Genomic DNA, 22,528 nt, shown 5'->3' with positions numbered 1-22,528 from the left:
GAGCTCTCTGATTTTCTCATCTATTCTACATCAAGCAATCATGAAAATGGAACGTATTTCAGACATACAGAGTGATAAAGATTGCTCAATTGGTGGCCCATAATGTCTAGTTTTACCACTCAGTTGGCCATCATCATCTAAACTTCTTGGGCAAACTTTTTTCAACCATTTTCTGATTTCTGGTAAATATGGTAAAGCAAATAATTTCAGAGATTATAGTCATAAATCACAATGTCTAGGCCCAAGGAAGAAAGGCAGACGCTATCCACAACGATCCAAATGCAAAAGAAGGGCACAGGTCCTAATTAGCTGAGATACTGATGACTCCTAAGTCCTAACTCCGAAGTGGATGGTCTAGTTAGTCTCTTATAAAATGGTGCTCATTCAGGTCCGTAGTTAGTAGGTATCAGTGACCAGAACAGAACAGAAAACTCCTTGAAGTCATTAAATCAGAGAGAGAGAGAGAGTATTTTATGTGATTGAACTGAAGACTAGAAAAGGACCTTGTCGGTTCCGAAAGCAATGAGCAAGGAGACAGCATCGCAGCGGGGTCGGCAAAAAGTCGAACAGCGACACGGACAGATGGGAAAGGGTGCGCACTGTGCATGACCGCACAGTCCGGGCTCTCTTAACCCTCTTGTCGGTATGTCCCAAACCCCTCCTCACGAAACTTCTCTCTCTCTCTCTCTCTCTCTCTCTCTCTCTCTCTCTTTCTCTCTCTCTCTCTCCTTATAAAATCCCAAGCAAAGAACTCTTTTTTCTTAAACCCGTCTCTCCTCTTTGTGCTGAACTTGTTATTATATTGCCTTATCATTGTTTGATATGGAGCTTCAATTGGGTCTCGCCCTTTCATACAATCCCATCAACGAGTTCGGCTTCAAGAAATACGATTACCAGCCCAAGGAAGTTTTGGGTTCAGAGTTATGGAGCCACTCCAGCTGTTCGAGTTCGCCAAGGAACAAAAGCAACAAGCGTAGTTTCGATGAGGCCTTCGAGAAGCTCAAACCCGTAATTCGAACTCTACCTCTATTCTCGTGGAACGACAAGCCAAACGACGACGACGACGACCTTAATGGCCTCGATAAGAGCAGCTCCACATGCTCCTTGAACAAGTAAGCCTTCTTACACTTTTAATCTTATTATATTATATTGCTTTGAGTTTTGGGACGATGGAGCGGGATTCTGATTGGTGATTGACGATAGGAGTGAAGAGGAGGAAGACTGTGTCGTGGGGTGGCCACCCATTAACTCTTGGAGGAAGAAGCTTCATTGTCAGCCTCAAGATGGTGAGGTTGAGAGTGATCAGATTCGGAGAGATGAGAATTCTTCCCGTGGACCCAAGTCCAAGTACGTCAAGGTGAAGATGGAAGGCGTGGCCATAGGAAGAAAAGTCGATCTCAGCTTCCATAGCTCTTATGGGACTCTTACAAACACCTTGTTGAGCATGTTCGGGAAATGTAAGTGAAGCCATGGGCTGCAAATGTTTCTTTATTTCTGGCATAATTATAGTTCATGTTCTTCGCAAACAAGGTTTTTATTGGATAATTTGCTTCATCTTGGGGTTCTGTGTGGACACAGGCCAGAGAAGTCTGCCGGAATCCAAAGCAGGCACAGGACATGAACGTTACACACTCGTCTATCAAGACAGAGAAGGAGACTGGCTGCTTGTAGGAGATGTGCCATGGGAGTACGTACTAAAAGTCTTCCTTTTAACAACTCATTTCTCTTTAATAATTTACAGTTCTGTTCTTTGGTACATCTTCCACCTGGGTTTGACAGAACTAATCAGTCTGATCACATGGCCGTGTATATCTATTGTTTATCCAATTACCTGTTGACAGATTCTGGTTTTTGTTGATTTTTCAATTGAGTCAGAAAGTTTTTGTGTTTTTATACCCCCAAACCAAAAATGAAACAACCCATTCAGTGGAAGATCCAATCACCAAGCAGTTCCAGTTTGGTCGATCAGTGGAAGATCCAATCCACTGCTTAACCTTCTTGGGAGCTGCAATGGTGGAGACCCATTAGTTCCAGATGATTATCTGATAGTTTGATCATAACTGTCCAAGCTAACTGTATGTGTTCTAACGAGCAACAAATGGTTTTGTGGGTGCAGAAGTTTCATAGTATCGGTGCAACGTCTGAAGCTGCTGAAGAATGGAGGTTAATTGGGTTGCCAGTCGCCAACTGTCTTAACCATTTCACTTAGGAAACCCTATATGGTTATGGACTTATGGTCATGTATGAATGTATAAAAGGACAGTGCAGAAGGAGAGCAATATGCTTGTCAAGAGACTGATTAGTGGCCTTGAAAGTTTTCAGGAAACTCAAGCTTTGTGTAGCTCTCTCTTATCTTGTATTACTTGAAGGAAGAAAGATTCCAGGATTACTAGTGCGTCAAACAAAATGATGATTTTGTGTAACTTTTTCTTTTAATTGTGCTTAGCTGCAAATAGCTTTGTATGACTTTAGTTTAACATGCTTTATGACTAAGACTAACAATTAAAGATTTTACTCATTCTTCTTTTCATGAGAGCTTTTCAATGTTCAAATTTGAAAGTCGAATTCATGGAAGCTTTTGCAGGAGGTACCACATCGATATTCCAACCCATTTTTACCTTCATAATAATAATAATAATAATAATAATAAAGTTATGTAGATTTCATGGCTTCTTTGGTAATTTGGTAAAAAACCTAGTTGTTGATAAATAAAACCCAGAAACTTAATAAAAATCTCTGAGTTGTACCCAACTCTAAATTTCCCTTTATTTAGTTGGTTTTCTCATTTCAGACATTTTGCAAAAATAGTTAAAATTTTGTCACAAGTAAATCTTGTTCTTTTTTTTGTTTATTGATTACTTCAACTCTTTAAATTTTCACTTGCTTTTAGTTGCTTAAACTTAATAGCTTGAGTATATTCTTATTAAAGTATTGCCAAAAAAAAAAAAAGTTTTGAGAAATAATGTGGTAGCTTTGGGGTGAAAAGCACAAACTCAATCAAATATTAGGTACCGTATAAACATAAGCACCTTAATCCATTAGGAGCGTTATCCTATTTGTGCTTTCACAATCAAATTCTACTCATTCATTCCAATAAATTGAGAAGGGTATCTAATTAATCTGTTGTTAGAAAGCAAGTCCCCTAATTTTTTTCTTATGGGTACCTCTTCAGCTGTATCCTTGATCAGTTCTCTCCATTTCTTCTAAACCTTCAACTTCCACCCAAATTAATGGTTGCAGCTAGCATTTAGTGTTGAATGGGTTTACCAACTCATCTAGTCAATTTTCTTTAGTCTTGTATGCCATTAGGTTCAACCCTAGGTTAACATGGATGAGTTACCTTCTGATTTTATTGTTCTTAGTCTTGACTACTTTCCATCACAACATCATCTTCTTGGTAAAATGTATTCTATGGATTTGATGGATTCATGGATGTAGCCAATCCCATATAGTTGGAATAAGGCTTAAATGATAATGATGGTATGAATCAGAGCATTTATCACATCATCCTCTAGGAAACCCATCCCCTTCAATTGATACATTCATTATGTCTCTCATGCTTAAATATAGAATTAAGTAGGTATCCAATTAAGATATTCCCTTACTATTCTTCATTCTCAGTAGGAGCCATTGCTTAGTGAAATGGTAAAACCTTGGCTTACAAGAGTGAGAATTCAAGTTCAGGGATTAGACTGGTCACTTTGTACAAAAAATGATGAAGGTTTGGTCTTTCTAACCATTTAAATATCTCGGGGGATAAGATTAGCTGAATGCAATAGTTGTTCAACAGGCTGTGGAACATGGGAGGAAACCTAGTTTTCTCCCATTCTTAGGTTCTTGAACTCTAGTTTTGAAAATTTTTGAACTGCAAAATTTGCCCTAATATTAATGCTTGTCATAACTTTCAGAACCAATGATAATGCCCCAAGCCAGTCATAAAATACATCTCATTCAGCTAATTTGAATAATACCCTAGATAACTAGGACCAACATTGGTGAATGGCCTTTCTTAAGCCTCTTATTATTGTCAACATTACCTATTCTCCACTTTCACTTCTTAATTGTTATCCCCTTTTATCACGTTCATCATGTCTCAGACTTCCTCATCTTAAATGTTTCCATAGTAAAAGTGCAAAGCATCTCTCTATGATTCTTATTCTTTGCAACTGTCCTTTATATTTTTCACAAAACTGTGATAATAAGAACAATGTAGACCATGAAAAGTTTATATATGCCTAGTTTACTGTAACTAATGACCTAATACATCATCTTATACCAAACCTTTATCTCTTTGTTTTTTCTTTTCTTTTTTTTTTTTTTTTGAAAGCCCAAATTAAAGGCTGATTCCGTTTCAGTCAACAGCATAACCCCAGAGAAAGACCACGCTGTCAGGTAAGAAAGAGAATACGTACGCATACTTAGCAACAGAATGGGCAGCCTTATTACAAGAACATGGTATCAAAGCATCAATGAAACTGAGCAATGGGAAAAATCACGCACAAGCATCCTTCAGTTACCAGTAAGGGATCTAATTCACCTAGGACTAGGAGGATCAACAACCTATCCTCCAACTAGGGTTTGTAATTATATATGCTTCGTGCATCTCCTTTAAGCTAAATCAATTCCAAATCCTGCTCCAATGTTAGTCTCAAGTGTCCATTTGAAAGGGCTTTCATGCTGCAGCTTTTGCCTTTGTAAGATGGACCCACACGGAAAGCCTAAAAGCTATGTTTGGTCTCAAGTTCATTTTAATTAGTTAAGATGAAACTAGTTTTAGTTTTAATAGCTTGCTTAATCAACACAGCTCACTCAAAGCTGAAATCCTCCTAAACGGGCTCTTAGGCCCTCTCTAAACACTAGGGTTTCCATTTCTTCAGGTAGGCACCCCAACCAGTCCAACACCACTACACCACAGTGTCCCATCTTATATCGATAGTTTGAAGCTTCATTTACATTTATCTTAAAAAATTGTTTATAGATTTTTGTGTTCATTCGCAAGGTGCCAATCAACTGATTGGTAAGATCTCCTGTTGATCGTAGTGGAGATTTGGGGTCGAATCCCACCTGTACCTGGGTTGAGAGGGTTATAGGTTGGGAGATGGGCTACCCCCATTGTGTTTGTATTCATTCATTCGGTGAGGTTCAACATTTCAATTCAGTTATTCAATCCAATCTATTCAATATTGGAAGCTGACGCTCTATTAATGGGTATTTTTGTTTGTAGAGTAGAATTTGCAGTTCAAAATTAAAGCCATGAAACAGGTAGTGGGCAAATTAAAATTGGAATTGACTCAATTTGCAAAGTTTTTGCACAATAATTAGTTTATGATCTTGATAAAGCTACTTAGAATCATTTTGCAAGAGGTTAATAATTACAACTTTGCATTGGATTCAGTCCTCACAAAACCATCCTCATATGTGCATTGGGTATATCTCCCCGTGAATAAAAACATGGGAAAATTCCTGATCAGTACCTTATATTTTGGCTCGAGTGACAATTTGGTCCCCGAACTTTAAAATGCAATAATTTAGTACCTGAACTTTCAAAATGTGACAATCCGGTACTCAGACTTTGAAAATGTGACAATTCAGTACTTGTCGTTAGCCAGTCTATTAATCAGCTATTAAGTGACATTTGAAAAGTAAAAAATGCCTTAAGAATGGCATCTAATTCTCTTTACCAACTTTTTTGAATAGGAGAAGCTAGGATTTGGGACTCTTAAGTTTTTTGTCAACATTTGGATGGTTGATAAAGAGAATTAGATGGCATTCGAATGACATTTTTGACTTTTAAATGTCACTTAATAGCTGATTAACAGACTGGTTAATGGCAAATACTGGATTGTCACATTTTGAAAATTTTGATACTGAATTATCGCATTTTAAAGTTCAGAGACCAAATTATCACTTGAGCCAATGTACAATGGGAATTTTCCCTAAAAACATTTAAGTTGGGAGATGTTCCCAAACTCCTCACCATAGACTAAGCACATGAACTGTTTCATTATAGCCTTTCGATTTCTCCAAAAAGAGGTCTACCCCAAATAATCTAATTAATTCCAACAAAGAAAACATATTGTTACTTGATATCAGCTCTTGAAACAAATATTATTTACCAAATAAGTACCTTGTCAAGCATAAGGCGGAAACTAAAGGTATCTTGGTGAGCTCCATCAAATCAATAAGCTTTAATTTGCTTTCTCCTTTTCTTTTTTCTCTTTTGTTTTTCTGTCATCAGGGATCTCAAATTCTGCCTAGGCATTACAGGAAGCTGCGGTCAGTAGGTTCAATAGTTATTCTTCAAGTCTTAGTGACTGTATAATCAAACCAAAAAGACACTAGTTAGGAATCCCAAGCCTATATGTGCCTATTCCAAAGCTTAGAATTGCAAAACCAACCACACCCCACTAGGCACTAGTTAGGAATCAACCCAAATTCCATCAATTTGCTAATCTTAGACTCTTCATTTCACATAAAGTTGACAAAACCAAATGACCAAACCCTTAAATAGAGTAGTTTGCTCTGCTGATGTTTCTTCAATGAATAGGAATTTTGAAGAAAAGAAATATTGAGCAATCTTCACAGAATACAAAAAATAAATACACTCAGTCAAATAATTCTTTCCCCTTCAAACGATTTCCCACTAACTAATTAAGGCAAGAAAGTTGACATTAAAATGAAGGAAACATTAAAACATTTAAATTTCACGATGTATATTTATCATTAAAAACTTTAACAATGTTAAAGATTTTGTTATGTATGATTATAACCACCATTGGTAAAAGAAATGACTCATTTAATTTTTTAACCCCCAAAGTTTACTGCTGCCAGAGGATGGACAGCCACCTTAAATCTTATTAAAAATCATCAAAATTCATACCAAACTTATTAAGGACATAACCTACCTTGTCCCACATCTCTCCCTGGCACGGCTCTTATACCCCTCCCAAAGCAAGAAATATGTTCAATGCAAAACCAATCAAATATACCTGGTAACCGGCACACTTGTATTCTGGGAAATTTTTAAATCTTACATTTACACTGTACATGCATATTTGTATTTATTATACTCTTCCAAAATTGAACCATAGGCATAATTGATTCTCACGGCTGAATTGATACCATAGTTGGCTAGAGCATCGACATATCTATTTGCTTTAATCTCATATGAGAGATGAACACACAAAGAGTTCTCAGTTCCCCCATTAACTTATTTAAAGCATAAATCTAAATGCTTGAATTTTACAAGAAATAAAGGTGGTTAATTTTTACATGGTAACAAAATATAATATAATTAATAAAAATATCTTGTTAAATCAATAACATCTCTCGTGAAAGTAATATACAAAGTATAGGTTTATTGACGTGCAACTAGATGCCATGATGTCAGCGTTTTCCACACCCAGGAATATCTCTTATTTGGCAAATTAGTTTGGAGTTCAAAATGAGTCTTTGTATTATTCTCCCAATTTTCGAAGAACGTTTTTGCCTAGAAGACCTTACCACACGTTTAATATAAACCTTCTTTTATCGGCAACATTTTTAAGGTTAAAAACTTGAATACGTTAGACAATCATTATTAATTGGAGAAACCCCAATACAATGATGGATAGAGGGTTGATATAGTCTTGGGTCCGTTTGATAAGTCTTTTTGAGAACATCTTCTCGTAGCTTTGATAATCAATAAATATGTTGAGTTTTTGATATAAGATTTGGGCAGTTCAAAGACCGTCTGACAGATGCATGTCTTTTCGTGCGTTGTTTCAGGTCTTTCTGTGCGAGATTGAAATGTGAAAGACGTGAGAAGCTTCTTGAAAATGAAGCTTCCCGAAATCAGCCCAAAATGAGTTTCGTGCGTCTTTTTAGCGCTACATCTTTTAGTGGCTAGATCTTCCGCGTGTCAAATGGGAATAGACCGATCTTTGATCTTCTCGATTTATAAACAATCGAAAGACCCTGCAAAAAGACATGCCAAACGATGCCTCTTTTGTTTTCAAAACAATTTTTGATTTGTGAGACATGGCATCAAATCACTAAATGAAAACATGTACTTTAAACCAAAAATAAAAACTCATGTTTTTTATATCAATTTTGAAACAAAAATTACATACAACGGTAGACAAGGTTTTTGTGAGAATCATTTTTTAAGACCCCTAAATTTACTCCAACTAGAGGTGTGGCCACATTAAAATTTATTAATTAATCATTATCAAAAGGGGAAGAAAATTATAGGAGAGAAAGTAACCCGCCTAGTCCCTAAACCCAAATACAAAGCATACAACCTCACCATCTCAACCCAACCCAAAATCAATAAAATGCAAGCAAACACCAAATCGTAAAAAAAAAAAAAAAAGAATCATACATTTAAGATAAAATTCCTCTTTTTTAACCCAAATTTTACTCTAAGTGAAGGTTGGTCACTTTAGAAATTTATTAATCAACGCTAACATCAGAAAAGGAAAATCATATAGATAAAAGGACATAGTCCACCTTGCGTTCACTCAACGACGGACGAAAGCATCCGCCCCAAGATTTTTATTGGGCCAGCTGGATCTATTAATCCACGTCAGAATTGCTTGTCCCAATGCATTTAAATGAGAAACGATTGGTTACGGCGTTTGTCTAACGACATCAGGTTAGATCTAATTTGAATAACTCCAACTATTTTCAACTTTTGCAGCTTACATCTATTTGGGTTTGAATTTTTTTCCCAAAATCAAAAAGCAGAGAGAAGAGGGAGGCCAAACTTACTCCTCCCCATCACCATTGCAGAGCAGATGAAAAGCACAGCCATTTCCATAATACGAACCGGTGAGCTTTTATTTTTTATTGTCTTTTTTTTTTCATTCTGGTTTCTGTTACGCCAATAAACCTTTTCATTTCCGCCAATAACCCCTTTGTTTCTATTATTAGAACAAGTTAGCTTTAAGTCTTTAAACAAAATATCTTCTTTGTTCTGCCGATAACTTCATCAATGACTAGGTTTAATCTTTAACAATGAATTGTTCGTCTGCCGATAACTTCATCTATAACTTACAGAAAGCAACTTTGTTTTTTAATGCATGAAACTATTTGTTTGTATCTCATCAATATATAAAGAAAAAGACAAGGGTAATATTTGGCTTCTTTTTCTTTCACATGTAGAGAGTTGTTAACGTATTAGAGCTAAAACCATATTTCATCTTTTTTTTTTTGCTTGATATTACATAGTTTTCAGAATGGTGAGACAGAGTTATTGGCGTAACAGAAATCAGAATGAAAAAATAGACAATAAAAAAAAAACAAAAAAATAAAAATAAAAGCTAACCAGTTCGTATTACGGAAATGGTTGTGCTTCCTTTCTTGTTCTATGCAATGGTGAGAAAAAGGAGATATTGGCGTAACAGAAACCAGTTCGTATTACGAAAATGGTTGTGCTTTTCATGTGCTCTGCAATGGTGATTGAGAGGAGTAAGATCCGTCTCTCTCTTCTTGCTTTTTGATTTTGGGAAAAAAAAAAACTCAAACCCTAATAGATGCAAACCGTAAAAGTTGAAAATAGTTGTAATTGTTCAAATTAAATCTGACGTCGTTATAGTTTCTCATTTAAACGTTGGAACAAACAACTGTGACGTGGATTAATAGATCCAATTGGTCCAATAAGAATCTTGGGACGGACGAATAAGCGAAAGTGAACTCGCCTCAAAAACGACATAGTCCACATTGCCTTAAAAACCAAATAAGAAGCACACAACCTTACCCACTCAACCCTGCCCAACATCATTACAAAAAGCAAAAGGAGGAAAAAATAAGATTGCAAGTATGCCACACAAACCTCATCAATCTATTCTCACATGTAGTCCTCCTGAGATCTCGGGGAAAACCAGTGGGGGAGTTGAACACAAAGAAATTTTTGGTAGTCTTCACGCAACAAATTCCAAAGGTTCAGCTTTGAAAGAGTATAAATGCAAATATGTATAGTACAAAATACAATTAAAACACAAGGTTTTACACTACATATTTGCATCTATATTCCTTCCAAACTGAGCCTAAAGTCATTAGGAATATCTTAAACTGAAGTGGAAATGTGAAAGCAACAATTAATGTCCACAAGAAATATGCATTATACCACGGGATCACTGACTTCTCAAAGAGAAGAATATTAACTAAACACAGATTGCAACCTTCAGCTTCAACGCTCAAAATACCATGAGTAGAACACAACCTGAGAGTTGAGACCATCAGAGAGAGCAAGGAATTCTGCAATAACAACAGAAGACCCATAACCATAATAGTTACAGAAAACATGACAAAATGCCCCCAATGTTATTCCTTACAATAACATGAACTTGCATTGCCTGTGACTATAAAAACTAACATGCCACTGCTTGTAATAAATTCAACACATCACATAAATGGATTTTTTTATCATAAACGGAGGCAATTGAATTGTTGAATTGTTCTGCAACGATGGTTGCAAATCATCATCATCATCATCACTATCATCATCATCTATGTTTTATCCCAATTATATAGCGTCGGTTACAGGAATCCCCAATCCATCATGGTCACGGGTAATGTTTTCTCCAATATCACCCCCTCCACAAACAATCACCCCGATTGCCGCGACAAGTCCCACAAACATTCAACTTGAAGGAAGAGTAAAAAATCAATTATTTTCAAACTAGATGGCCATAAGTTTGGCCATCTTCTCTATAGATCTCAGGTCATTCAATGTATATTTTGCACCAGAAACTTCACAAATACGTTTCATACACATCTGTTTTAGATTCAAACTCTCCTGATTCTTTTTCCACCCAAATCTTAACACAACCCAAAAGAGAGATCAACATCAGCATAACGTAGTCCATCACTAAATTGCTTTCCTGAAAAGTAATGTTCCGAGTCAATAATTGTACTGAAAATTCAATAATTTGGGCTTCTCTTCAAACTCACATATCCAAATACATTACTGGAATCAATTTCTGGTAGGATAACTGGGTCCAAATTCGACTTCAATGGGACATATTTGGTTTGAGTTCTCAACTTCTCAAATTCTCATGTAGCTTTCGAGAGTTACTTTCCATTGGAGCACAACCCATTTTTGTAAATGATGTAAACCCGAATGAGAGCCAAACATTACTTTTGCTTACAAGACAAAATGCCCATGTGTTTTTTCTTTTTACTTTTGGTATTCAACTATCCATTAAAGTGATCTAAAAGGGCATCTCACCTTTTAATGGGGATGTCTCTAGCTCAGCACCCTTTGGAAAAAATTATTGTTCCTTAGCTTCTTGCTGTTAAAGAGAGTTATAATATAAATTAAGTGATTTAATTTTTTTTCTTTTATTTTTACGGGAGTCAAGGCAAGTATCCACTATATAGGCCCTGTTCACTTTTTGGTAAGTTATTTATTCAGGTAAATACACTTGTTTTCCTGAAAAAACTTATCCGGGTAAGTGTACTTATATATGTTCTTTTATTTCCCATGCAAATAAGACGATGATCATTTTAACCATAAAAATCTATCATTACAAGGAGCATTTTTGTCCCGTTCAAGTATTGGTAACTTCCCCAAAGGTGGGAAAGTTATTTACCCACCCAAGAGATGGATATAGGAAAATAAAGTTTCCCTAGTCCCCACATAAGTCTAAAAAAAGAACATGGGATTCTTGGTCAATGGGAATCAAAATCTCATTAACCAACTTTCTCCCCTCTCAAAATCTAGAAAAAAAAACACCCCTATAGAATAAATGTATTCCCCTTTTATTATTATTATTATTATTTTTGTCTCAATCTCACTTTTCCCTACTTTGAACCCTCGTACTTCTCCAGCGTCCAGCCTATTAGGACAAAATGAAGTAAAAATAACATTTTAAACTTGAACATATGATTCTTTAGCAAATATATAGTATTGAAACCAATTTTACTGATAAATAGAATATAAACTTTTAAGTGTATATATACAAGCAGGTTCAAACTTTTTATACGTGTAGTGTATCTTTTAGGTATCATTGCAGAGTTTTAATAAATAATATAAAATAATATTGTTCTATGCAATTTTTTGAAAAAAAAAAACTAAAAAAATAATAAAGTAGAAGGTCAAAGTAACGATACAACCCTTCCACCATACCAGGGTATATCCAAGGATTAAGGTATCGATACGGTCCTCCCGATATAGGGGGTATCCTACGAGTCGTGTGTAATCAGTATGATACACCTCCATATCGGGTTGTATCACATTGTATCCATGGATACGATCCGATACACACCGATATGGAAGTGTATCCATGCCTAGTTTGACAAAATTGTACAATGACTACTTTTGGACTATTTTTCATCTTTAATACAAGTTAAAAAATAGTATTATGAAAATTGAAATAAATAATTTAAGATTTAATTTTTCCAAAAAATTAATTAAAACTAAAAAATATAAAAATAATATATTTCATCTACCTTAGATGATTTATATATTTTATTTTACACATAATTATATATTAAAAATAAGAACATAGTTATTATTTGAAAAAAATAGAGTTATTATATAAAAATACTAAATAAATAAAATTTCCTAACAAAATTAATGGAAAACAAAAAATTATAAGTATAAAAACTGAAATGAATAATTTAAGATTTAATTTTCCCAAAAATTTTAATAAAAACTAAAAATTAAATATAATTTATTTTATCTATCTTAAATGATTTATTTGTTTTATTTTACAATTATGTGTAAAATAAAAACATTATATTTTAAAAATGAAAACATATTTATTATTTAAAAAATAGTTGTTATTCAAATAAAATACTAAATTAATAAATATTCCCAAAAATTTATAAAATTTGAAAATTATAATTATAAAATGTTTGAATTTTTTAGAGTTCTAGTATTGTTTATTGTAATATTTCTCTTCATGTAACCTATTAAAGTATGCATTTCTCATGTGTTTATATCTTATTCATAGATAATTCAAATTTTGGTTTAGTATGATTAATGTATTTATGTGATTCGTATGCATTTTACTAGCGTATTCAAGCATTTCTATATCTTTCGTTCGTATCCATACGTTTCCAAAGGATATCTGTATCCGTATCTGACATATCCAATACGATACCCGATATCGATACTTTGATCCTTGGGTGTATCAATGTTTTGAACCTTGTATATAAGTATACATATTTAAATCAAATCAAATTGGATCATATCACAATGAATAATGGTGTAGCCATATTCTATCCAATTATAGAAAGATCAAATTCAAATCACTTCTAAATGGATTAAATTTTGTTAAAGAAAACATTATTTTGTTAAGGGCAAATTTCTTAAACTACCCCTATTGTTTAGCTAATTGATAAACTCTATCCTTATTGTTATTATATTATCTTAAACTACTATTATTTCTGACAATTGTCATCATTGTTAAATGCTAAACAGAAAATTGAAATATTAAATTTGCTCTTTATTTTGATTCAAATTTTCACAAAAAAAAGGCAAATCATTGTAAGAGTTGTCATCAATTAGACAAAACGACCACTAGTACCGTCAGACACGGCATCGAACCCAACAGACATGCACTGTGTGGCGAACACCAGTAATATTCTCCTATGTAATCTCATCAATAGAGTTCGCATCTCCACCCCACTGCTTGTCGCCCCACAAACGCCCTACATGATGTGCGACTACCACGTGTCCAATCGCACGCATTGGGGCATTCCCGTGTGTTGGGCTAATGGGACGAGCCCAAACTTCCTTTCTTCTATATTCCCACCCCCTCAACCTCAAACCAACGTTTTAAAAAACCACCCAGAAATGGAACCATTTTGGCCATTGCTTTCTGGGTTGACGGTCCAATTGTCTGATTCGAACAGATGAGCCGTTTTGACAAATAAATTAAAAAAATAATAATAATAATTAAAAATAAAAAAACCATCAAAAACCGTTGAACGGGTCGATGGTTCAACCATTTGAGTTAATAGAATCGGTTCTTGGACGGTACCTGGGCTGAACGGTCAGACCGTCTGGGTCAACAACGGTTCAAAAACCTTGCCTCAAATCGTGTCTAACCCCCGTTCTACTCCCCTCTGCCCAAGTTCGGATCCAACTCCATTTCCTACAACGGCGATTGCTTCGACTAGTTCACCATTACCAGGTACACTCCAATCCTTGTATTTTGTTTTGATATTTGGTTTTTTTCATTTCAAATCAGAGAAACCCTCGCTTGATGTTTTGTTTTTCATTTCAAACCAGAGAAGTTTTTTCCCCTCTTTCAACTCCCTCTCCAGCACCGGCAATCGCTCCGGCTAATTCACCGTCACCATGTACTCTCCAACCCTTGTATTTTGTTTTGATATTTGGTTTCTTCATTTCAAAACAGGGGAGCACCTTGTTTCTCTGATTTGGAGAGTACATAGTGACGATGAACTAGCCGAAGCGATTGTCAATGCCAAAGAGGGTGTTGGAAGAGGGGAAAAAGGTTATCTGGTTTGAAATGAAAAGCAAATTATCAAACGGGGTTTCTCTTATTTGAAATGAAAAAATCAAATATCAAAACAAAATATGAGGGTTGGAGCACATATGGTGACAATGAATTGGCTAAAGCAATCATCGGTGCCGGAGATGGAGTTGGATCCGAGCTCGAGCATAGGAGAGTAGAAGGGGATCAAACACGATTTGAGGTTGAGGGCGGGAATATGGGAGCAAGGTTTTCGAACCGCCGTTGACTCGAACAATCAGACCGTTCGACCTAGGAACCATCCAGGCAATGGGTTCCGTTTTACCCCAAACTCGGTATTTGGCCAAAAACTGTTGAAAAGTCAATAACCCGTTGACCTCGACAATCGAACCATCAACTCGTTCAATAATTTTTGACCATTTTTTAAGTTTTAATTTTTTTTATTTTTTAATTTATTTGTCAGAATGGTCCATCCATTCAAACAGAACGATCGAACCATTAACATAAAAACCAATGGCCAAAACGGTTCATTTTCTAAGTCGTTTTTTAAAGCATTGTAGGAGAAAAACCAAATGGACATGTGTCAGTCGCATGTTGTGTGGGGCATTTGTGCGGCGACAGGCGGTGGGGCGGAGATGCGAAGTCGTGTATCCAATTCCTACAATTCTGCACTGAGGAGCTTGCAATTCGTGAAATCACCGCGAGAGATTCTGTACTTCTAGCCGATAATTGAGTATACCCCTGTGATACTCAGGATGCCCTTTACACTTCACTGTATAATTCCCTCTGCTCTTTTCATGTAGAGAACAGCCGTGAGCAATCAAACTGGTATAAAAGGAGAAACCCATTTGATCAAACCATGTCCCCCGAAGAATCAAACCAACTCCACGAACCAATCTTGGGAAATTGGATTTGGAGGAAACAAATTCAAGAACGGTGGAGAAAATACAAATGGCGATCGGGAGAAACAAAAGATCGAAGTAACGGTTCTCAATCCCAGATGGGTCTTTCCTCTGAAGATAAAAAGAGGAGAAATTCTTGCCCGAAGCCGATGAGAGCAGTTAAACTAAGGATCGAGAAGGGTAAAGGAATGGAACCAGTAAAACCGACCAGGAGACCGACGACGGAGTAGAGAAGAAAGAGAGAAACCAGTAAAACCAGGTTTTTTTCATATGATTATACCTACATTTTGTTGTATTTATTTTTATATTTTTAAATATATGATTATTTTTATCTTTGCATTGATGAGATATTCAAAATTATTGTTACTTTTATAATTTTTCTAATGGTTGTGTCTCTTAGAAAATTGATGTTGTTAAGGGGCTTGTTAAATTTGTAGTAATTTTTTTCAAAGGGGTGAGACTCATTTATTTCTCTTAGATATTTTTCAATTAATGTAAGATGTATCTATTTCTCTTAGATTTTTTTTTTTCAATTGTAAGATGTATCTATTTCTCTTAAAATGATAAAAGTAAAAATATTTTTATTTTAATTAATCAGATGTTATATATGATAATGTTTGTCCCCACTGATCAAATTTCTTGGATCCACCACTATCACTGTCTTGTTCATTAATCTATCTTCAGAAGTTTCAATCATCACCACAAGTCACGAAAATCAGGAGTAGTGATCGATTCCTATACTGATTTTTGAGAAATCAATTTTACGAAGTGGATTCACACCAAAAAAAATAAAAAAAATTACCAAGTGGATTTTCACATGACTTGGGGAATCAGCCAATGGGCTTTTTTTATAATTGAAAATAACATTAACCAAACAAAACAAAAGATTGCATATAAAAGATTCAAAGCCATATAGGTGGAGAATACCACCAGGACCATAAAAAAACTTAGCTTTCTAAGTCATCATATGAGCTGATTTAGTATAATCACTATTAATATATTCAAACTTAGGATCCATTTGGTTCATAGCAGAGTTGAAATTGGAACTAGAATATGGAATTTCTTGAAAGTGGAATTGGAATTACTTATTTTCCTAATTGTTTGATTCAGATGGGAATTAGAACCAGATTTCATAAGATATGCATGACTCCCAATGAGGATTGGCCTTAGGTAAAGAGAAATGTGATTTGGAGGTTTTTTAGCCATTTATTTATTTATTTATTTTTGACTGTTTGGAATGAGATTCTCGTCCTCAATGGGGAGGCTGAAATTGCCATTATTGTCAAATGAGAAAACGCTATTCCACCATAAATAGGAATTAGAGTCCTATTCCACTCAACCAAATGGCTGGAACTGGAATGACAATTCCAATTCCAAACCCCTATTCCTATAAACCAAATGGACCTTAAATATTGCCCTGAAGTTTTATTCAGAAACCATACCATCCATGCAACTAGCAAAAGCTAATGCAAAAAACTTAAAAATCAAATTGTTATATTGGATCCCCCAACCAAACATTCCCTAAAACAAGTAATCTTTCGGTGATGATTACAAATATATCCTCTTTATCAAGAATGGAACGTGCCCAAATTACTCCCCCTTTCAGTAATTACACAATCACACAAGTTGATGCCCTTTGGACCTAACATATCAGCGTCAATGGTGGATGAAAGGGTCCCATGTGTAATTGTGTTTGCTTCCTCAACTAGGAGACTGGATCTGTTCCTTACACAGGGCGCCTCACACGCAAATCGTGCCATACATTGGAAACATCTACCATAATTATAGGTTATTATTGACAGGAGATATTTTCAATACACGGTGGTTGTGCATGTGAGGCGCTCCTGTATGGGGAGGATCAGATCCCGATTCCCTCAACTACCTCCTTCCATAAGTTGGAGCCAGAAGGGCCCACCACACATTTATTAATACATAATTCCAAAACATTTTCTATCCTATCCATCTTTTCATGTGATAGGACATAGGAAAAGATCAAACAGAAAATAAAAAGAAGGGAGAATGACCGATAACCCCAGGGTAGGAATGAGAGGTTGATTTGATGGTCTCCTACCGAACAAATTCCTACGTGAATCACATGCTTGTTGATTTCAAATATTTCTCTATAAAAATGGTCTTTTATATTCAAATCATGTTGTTTTAAAAGTTGCAAAATAAGATGGGTAACATATCTTAAGTCATAACCATAACCATCATTATCAATTTCTGAATTCTACTAAATTGTTATAAATATTCAAAATTCAAAAACCTCAATTCCGAGCTGGCATCTATCAAATTATACTTTAGGTTTATAAATTTTGATCCTGTGCTGAATTGTCATTCTTCTCTTTTTTTAGTTATAAGGTGGATTAGGCTGCCCGCCCGTGCTTTACTATCGTGAAATATGATTTGATCGTGCTTGGGGTTTTGAGGCCCACAGGCCTATTACTCATCTATAAACAATATATATATATTAAATTTTATTATATTATTTTATGTTAATGTTATTTAATTGTTTTCAAATTTATTTTATTATTTTATATATAAACAATTATATACATCAAATTCAAATGGAATAAAATTTTAATTTTTTTCAATTTTTCTAAAAAAGTCAACTCAATACAGCACGGGCCCGCCTAAGCTCAGGCCATGAGCCATGCCAGGCCTCCCTTTTAAGGGATTTCTAGTCAGGCAAGCACAACTCACCAAGGTCCACATGCCAGCATGGCACAACTTGTTACATCGTAGGCCGTGTGCAAAAGTGGGTCGTGTTGGTCTGACATGACCCATGCTATACCCCTATTCTTTTCCATCCAAATAAGTTTTTTTTTATTACCATTTTTGTCCTTTAGCCTTTTGTGTTTTAATAGACAATTTTGTCAAATTGGTTTTAACATCTTTTTTGTAGATGGAATGAATTAAATAAGTGATACCCAAGGAAAACTTCATTTACCATGCAACCTATACCTTTCCTATTGACAGGCCCTTGAACGGTTGAACCTTCATTTGTGATAGACAAATCTATCCTGTTCTGTTGTGCATTTATATTTCAACACTCTGCTCCAATTGTTACCCTTTCCTATATTGTATTTTCCAAAACCCAAGTGTTGAATTTTATGGTGGATGCTCTCTCTTTCTATTCTCTTAAATAAATGAAAAAAAAGGCAAAAATGAAAAAAGAAATTTAAAACTTGGGTTTTAGAAATACAATAAAAAAAGAGGGCAAAATTGTCTTATAAAATTTCAAAACTGACAAAATACTAACAAAGTATTGGAATTTGAAAATACAGGATATTTCTTTGCCACAAACTAAAGTTCAACTGTTCAAGTACCCAAGTGTCATTACCCCCCAAAGTTCAGGGTAGATCTCTTTATTTTACCGGTTTACCCAAATATGTTTATATGGGGACCTAACTTGGTCGGACCGGGTCTAATAAATATAATGCATTGATGGACCCGGATGAGGTACCCGCCAGTTAGATAAGAAACCCCTTCCGACACCATATCCTGCCTTAATTTGTTGTTGGGTTTAACCACATCTGACCCACGTGCCTGCCCAACTGCACAATGACCTACAAGACCAATTGGCCCACCCAACCATGTAAGCTGTTGCTATTGAGTTGGGCCCTTGCAATCGCTTTATGTCAATGACAATGACACTCTACGAATGATGTTTGGGGCCTTGGGGGAACCATGAAAATTGTACATATGGCCCATCCGTACTGTTGGTCGTAACAAGGAATGGTCAATTTTGTAGCTCTGAAAATGCCATTTGAACTACCAAGGTCTAAGAGGCATTTATTGGCTCATTAGAGGTCAAAGACTTGACCAATAACGACATTTTGGGTTGGAGAGTTCGGATATCCTCCCAACAAATCACCACAACCGTTCATCTTCTTGCTGGAAGTATTAGTTGGGAGCATATTATTTGAATCCTAACTGGAAAATAGTATGTAATGATAGAATATTTTTTTATGCAATTTGGACCAATTCATGTACCTTCTAAGTAGGGATGCAAGTTGGGTCGGGTTCCCAACTTGAATAACTTATAATGCATTAGTCATGGGTCATCGGTCGGGTCCATTTCATCTATTATTGCCCTTTTCCCAAGGCAAATTGATTTTGGTCCATATCGAGAATGCAAGCTCAAACTCTAATGGATATGCAGTGAACAGAGCAGAGTAATGGAACATGATGCATATAGTTAAGATAAGGTTTAATTGAGCTGAGTTAAAATCTGTGACATTTCTATTTATCTTTAATAATGCAACTCAGGTTGCCCTGAGTTAGCATTCAGAGATTGGGTTTGATAAAAGCTAAACCTGAGTATTAGGTAATCTTTGTATTATGTAACAAAATACATAAACCAAAGATATCTAAGTTTGATGCGCAGCCAATATCAATGAATATATTGTACTTAAACTCATCTTACTATTACGTCAAACTGAATGATAAAATTAAGTTGTAGTTGAACTCATCTTACTATTATATCAGACTAATGGTAAACTTAAAGGTTATGGGTGGGAGGCTATTACTTAATATCATCTTTATATTATTAATAGTAGGGATATCAACGGGTCGGGTTTAGCACAGGTTTGCCTCAATCCTAACCCAACTATCTAGTGTCCCAACCTGAACAGATTTGATTTGACTTAAAAATGTATAATTTTTAAACCTGATCAAATCTGTAACATTTCAATTGTATTTTTATATGTTTTGAAAACCAAAAAGCCATTAATTTTAACTTAGGAATTTGTCTTATAGATTCTAAGGTGTCAATTTTTCCATAAGAAAATCAAAATCATAGACTTTAAGTCTATGGAGTTAGAAGTCAAAAAGTTACAATAATGCTCGGTATATATGTATGTAGGGGTATAAATAGATCGAATTCGAATCGGATCAGGCAATATCGGAATTCGAATCCGATTAGAATATTCGATATTTGAATTCGATTTGATATCCAATGGATATTGAAAATTAATAAATATGTTATATATATATATAAATTATATATATATATATATATAAATATATATATATATATATATATTTATAATATAATAATATAATAATATGTTATTTATTATTAAAAATATAATATTTTATATATATTTGTAGTGCTTTATTATATATTTATATATTATTTTATAATATATATTGTAAATAGTAAAAAACCGATGGTTAACTGAATTGGTCAATTGGTTATCCGATCAACTTTGTTTCGGTTTCAGTTTGTAACCCTGGTTTGGTTTCAAAAATGAACTCACGGTTCGGTTAATCAAACCATAAGTACCCCTAGATAGACAAAGTTAAAAAATAAAGGTATTTTAATCAAAAGAATTCTAAAATATAGACTCATTTACACTTTTAATAATAGTACATATATAAATAAATAAGATATGAAAATTCCAAATTGATGGTAGCTTCTAAAATGGAACTTGAAGTAATTTTTTCTTGAATGAGTAAAACATTTGAAAGTGCTTTTAATTCTACCCTATACAAAAAAAAAAGTATATTTGTCCACAAATTGAATAGTCTAAATTAATTAGTGATGGAGGCTTGTTTTCAAAGAAGGCTTGCGTGCCTTTTTTAGAATTCTAGTGAGGTTTGGTAATAACTTATATTATTCAAACTTAAGTACAAAAAAGTGTTATTAAAAACGGCCTTATTTGTTATACATTGAGCACTAAAAGGTAGCATTTACCCTACCAACATTGCCCGTCAGCACACATCTCATACATGCATGGCAGGTCCTAATTTTTCAGTGGATCCCAATTTCATAGTGAGATGTGCCATAAAAGATGAAGTTGGTAAGGTATTGTAACGTATTTTGTTGGCAGGTGATACGCAACTCCGTGAATTTGTGCTGCTGCAAAGGGTAAGATGTTGGGTGGGTATGATTAAAACTGATTGGTTCTTGTCCTCAAATAAGTTTTTATTTTTAAAATAAATATTTATTTTCGGCTTATTTTTTAAATATAAATAAGTATTTATTGGTATGGTCCCTGCTCAAAATAGATGTTTATTCTAATAAATACTTATTTTTAAATACTCTTAAATTTATACTATATTTAGTATTCCTTATTTTAAGGACTTAACTTATTTTTTCAATTAAAATTCCCTTATAAGTACCTAGTTTTTAATTGCAAAAAAGACATCCTTAGCCTAATACGTCAAATGGATTCACAAACAGCCTTTTAGGCTTTAAGCTAATTTTAGTAAAAAAATCTGGATCAGAGAGCGTAAGTATGTGTTTGGTAGAGCTTCTATTTATAACTAGACATTATATTTAATTTATCTTCAAAATAAAAAAAATAATAATAATATCAACCGTTTTATGACAAATAGATATCACACAGCAATATAATAAATAAATGACTAATTATGGAAAGAAGTGTTAAAGTGAAACATTTCCCAACGATAAGCATATAAAAAAATCAAGGCTAGTTTTTATAAATATCTATGCATACCAATCACCATGATAGGCAACTCCGACGTTTTGATAAACGCTTACCGGCACACAGAACAAAACACACGTTAAATGAATACGTTGATGAATCCAAAGCGAAACGCTGTGTGGATAATATGAATACGAACGGAACACCGTAACCCGTATATTGGGAACATCTAATGCAACTGCAACATAAGCTATTGATGTGTGGCTGTATTGTCTTCCCGTTAGCGTTCGAACGGGGTCTGCTCGTATCATATAGACTCTACCGTGGTTATCCGCATCTCAAAAGCTATTGCCACGTGCTTTACCATGTTAGGATAATGGGGACACATGTCCTAACCCACCAGTCTAAATGGTTTTAGACTTTTGGTTTCTCGTGCAACCGACTATAGGGAGTGACGTGATACAATATGATTGGCTTTCACATGTGAAGGGTGTTTCCGTCTTTTAACAAACGTATGTTTTCGTCATTACACCACCATACAACTTGCATGTTCCGAGTACTGATTTCGGATTTCCCGTGTATTTTTCTGGGACCCACAGGTTCAACACACATGGGTTGGTGTGGGTCCCGTCCAAAGATAGGCCAAGTCAAAATAGTTGACAAAAGTTATGGCGAGTAGGTTTCCCTCTACTCGCGCGAGTAACTCCTGTTTATGAGCGTGACAACCCAAGACGGAGGCCTTTCGCACTTTCTCAGTTTCTGTTTCCTGATTAACCTAAAAGTCCTCTCATCTCATATTTTT

The 22,528-nt window shown here is 34.8% G+C and overlaps 1 protein-coding gene across 1 annotated transcript; it reads left to right on the top strand.

The window, feature by feature from the left end:
* LOC148869445 (auxin-responsive protein IAA28-like) lies at positions 1 to 2,530 on the top strand. The gene is made up of 4 exons (XM_088972308.1): positions 1 to 1,112; positions 1,204 to 1,457; positions 1,579 to 1,687; positions 2,117 to 2,530. Exons 1-4 carry the CDS (start codon positions 823 to 825, stop codon positions 2,166 to 2,168), a joined length of 705 nt encoding a protein of 234 aa, XP_088828434.1. The 5' UTR covers positions 1 to 822; the 3' UTR covers positions 2,169 to 2,530.
* Positions 2,531 to 22,528: the final 19,998 nt, after the last annotated feature.

This window comes from Nelumbo lutea, chromosome 2, assembly GCF_056320005.1.
Source record: "Nelumbo lutea isolate HS-2025 chromosome 2, American lotus-T2T, whole genome shotgun sequence".
Taxonomy (NCBI): Eukaryota; Viridiplantae; Streptophyta; class Magnoliopsida; order Proteales; family Nelumbonaceae; genus Nelumbo; species Nelumbo lutea.
The sequence above is the reverse complement of the archived record's forward strand: the minus strand, read 5'-3'. Positions and strand labels throughout refer to the sequence as shown.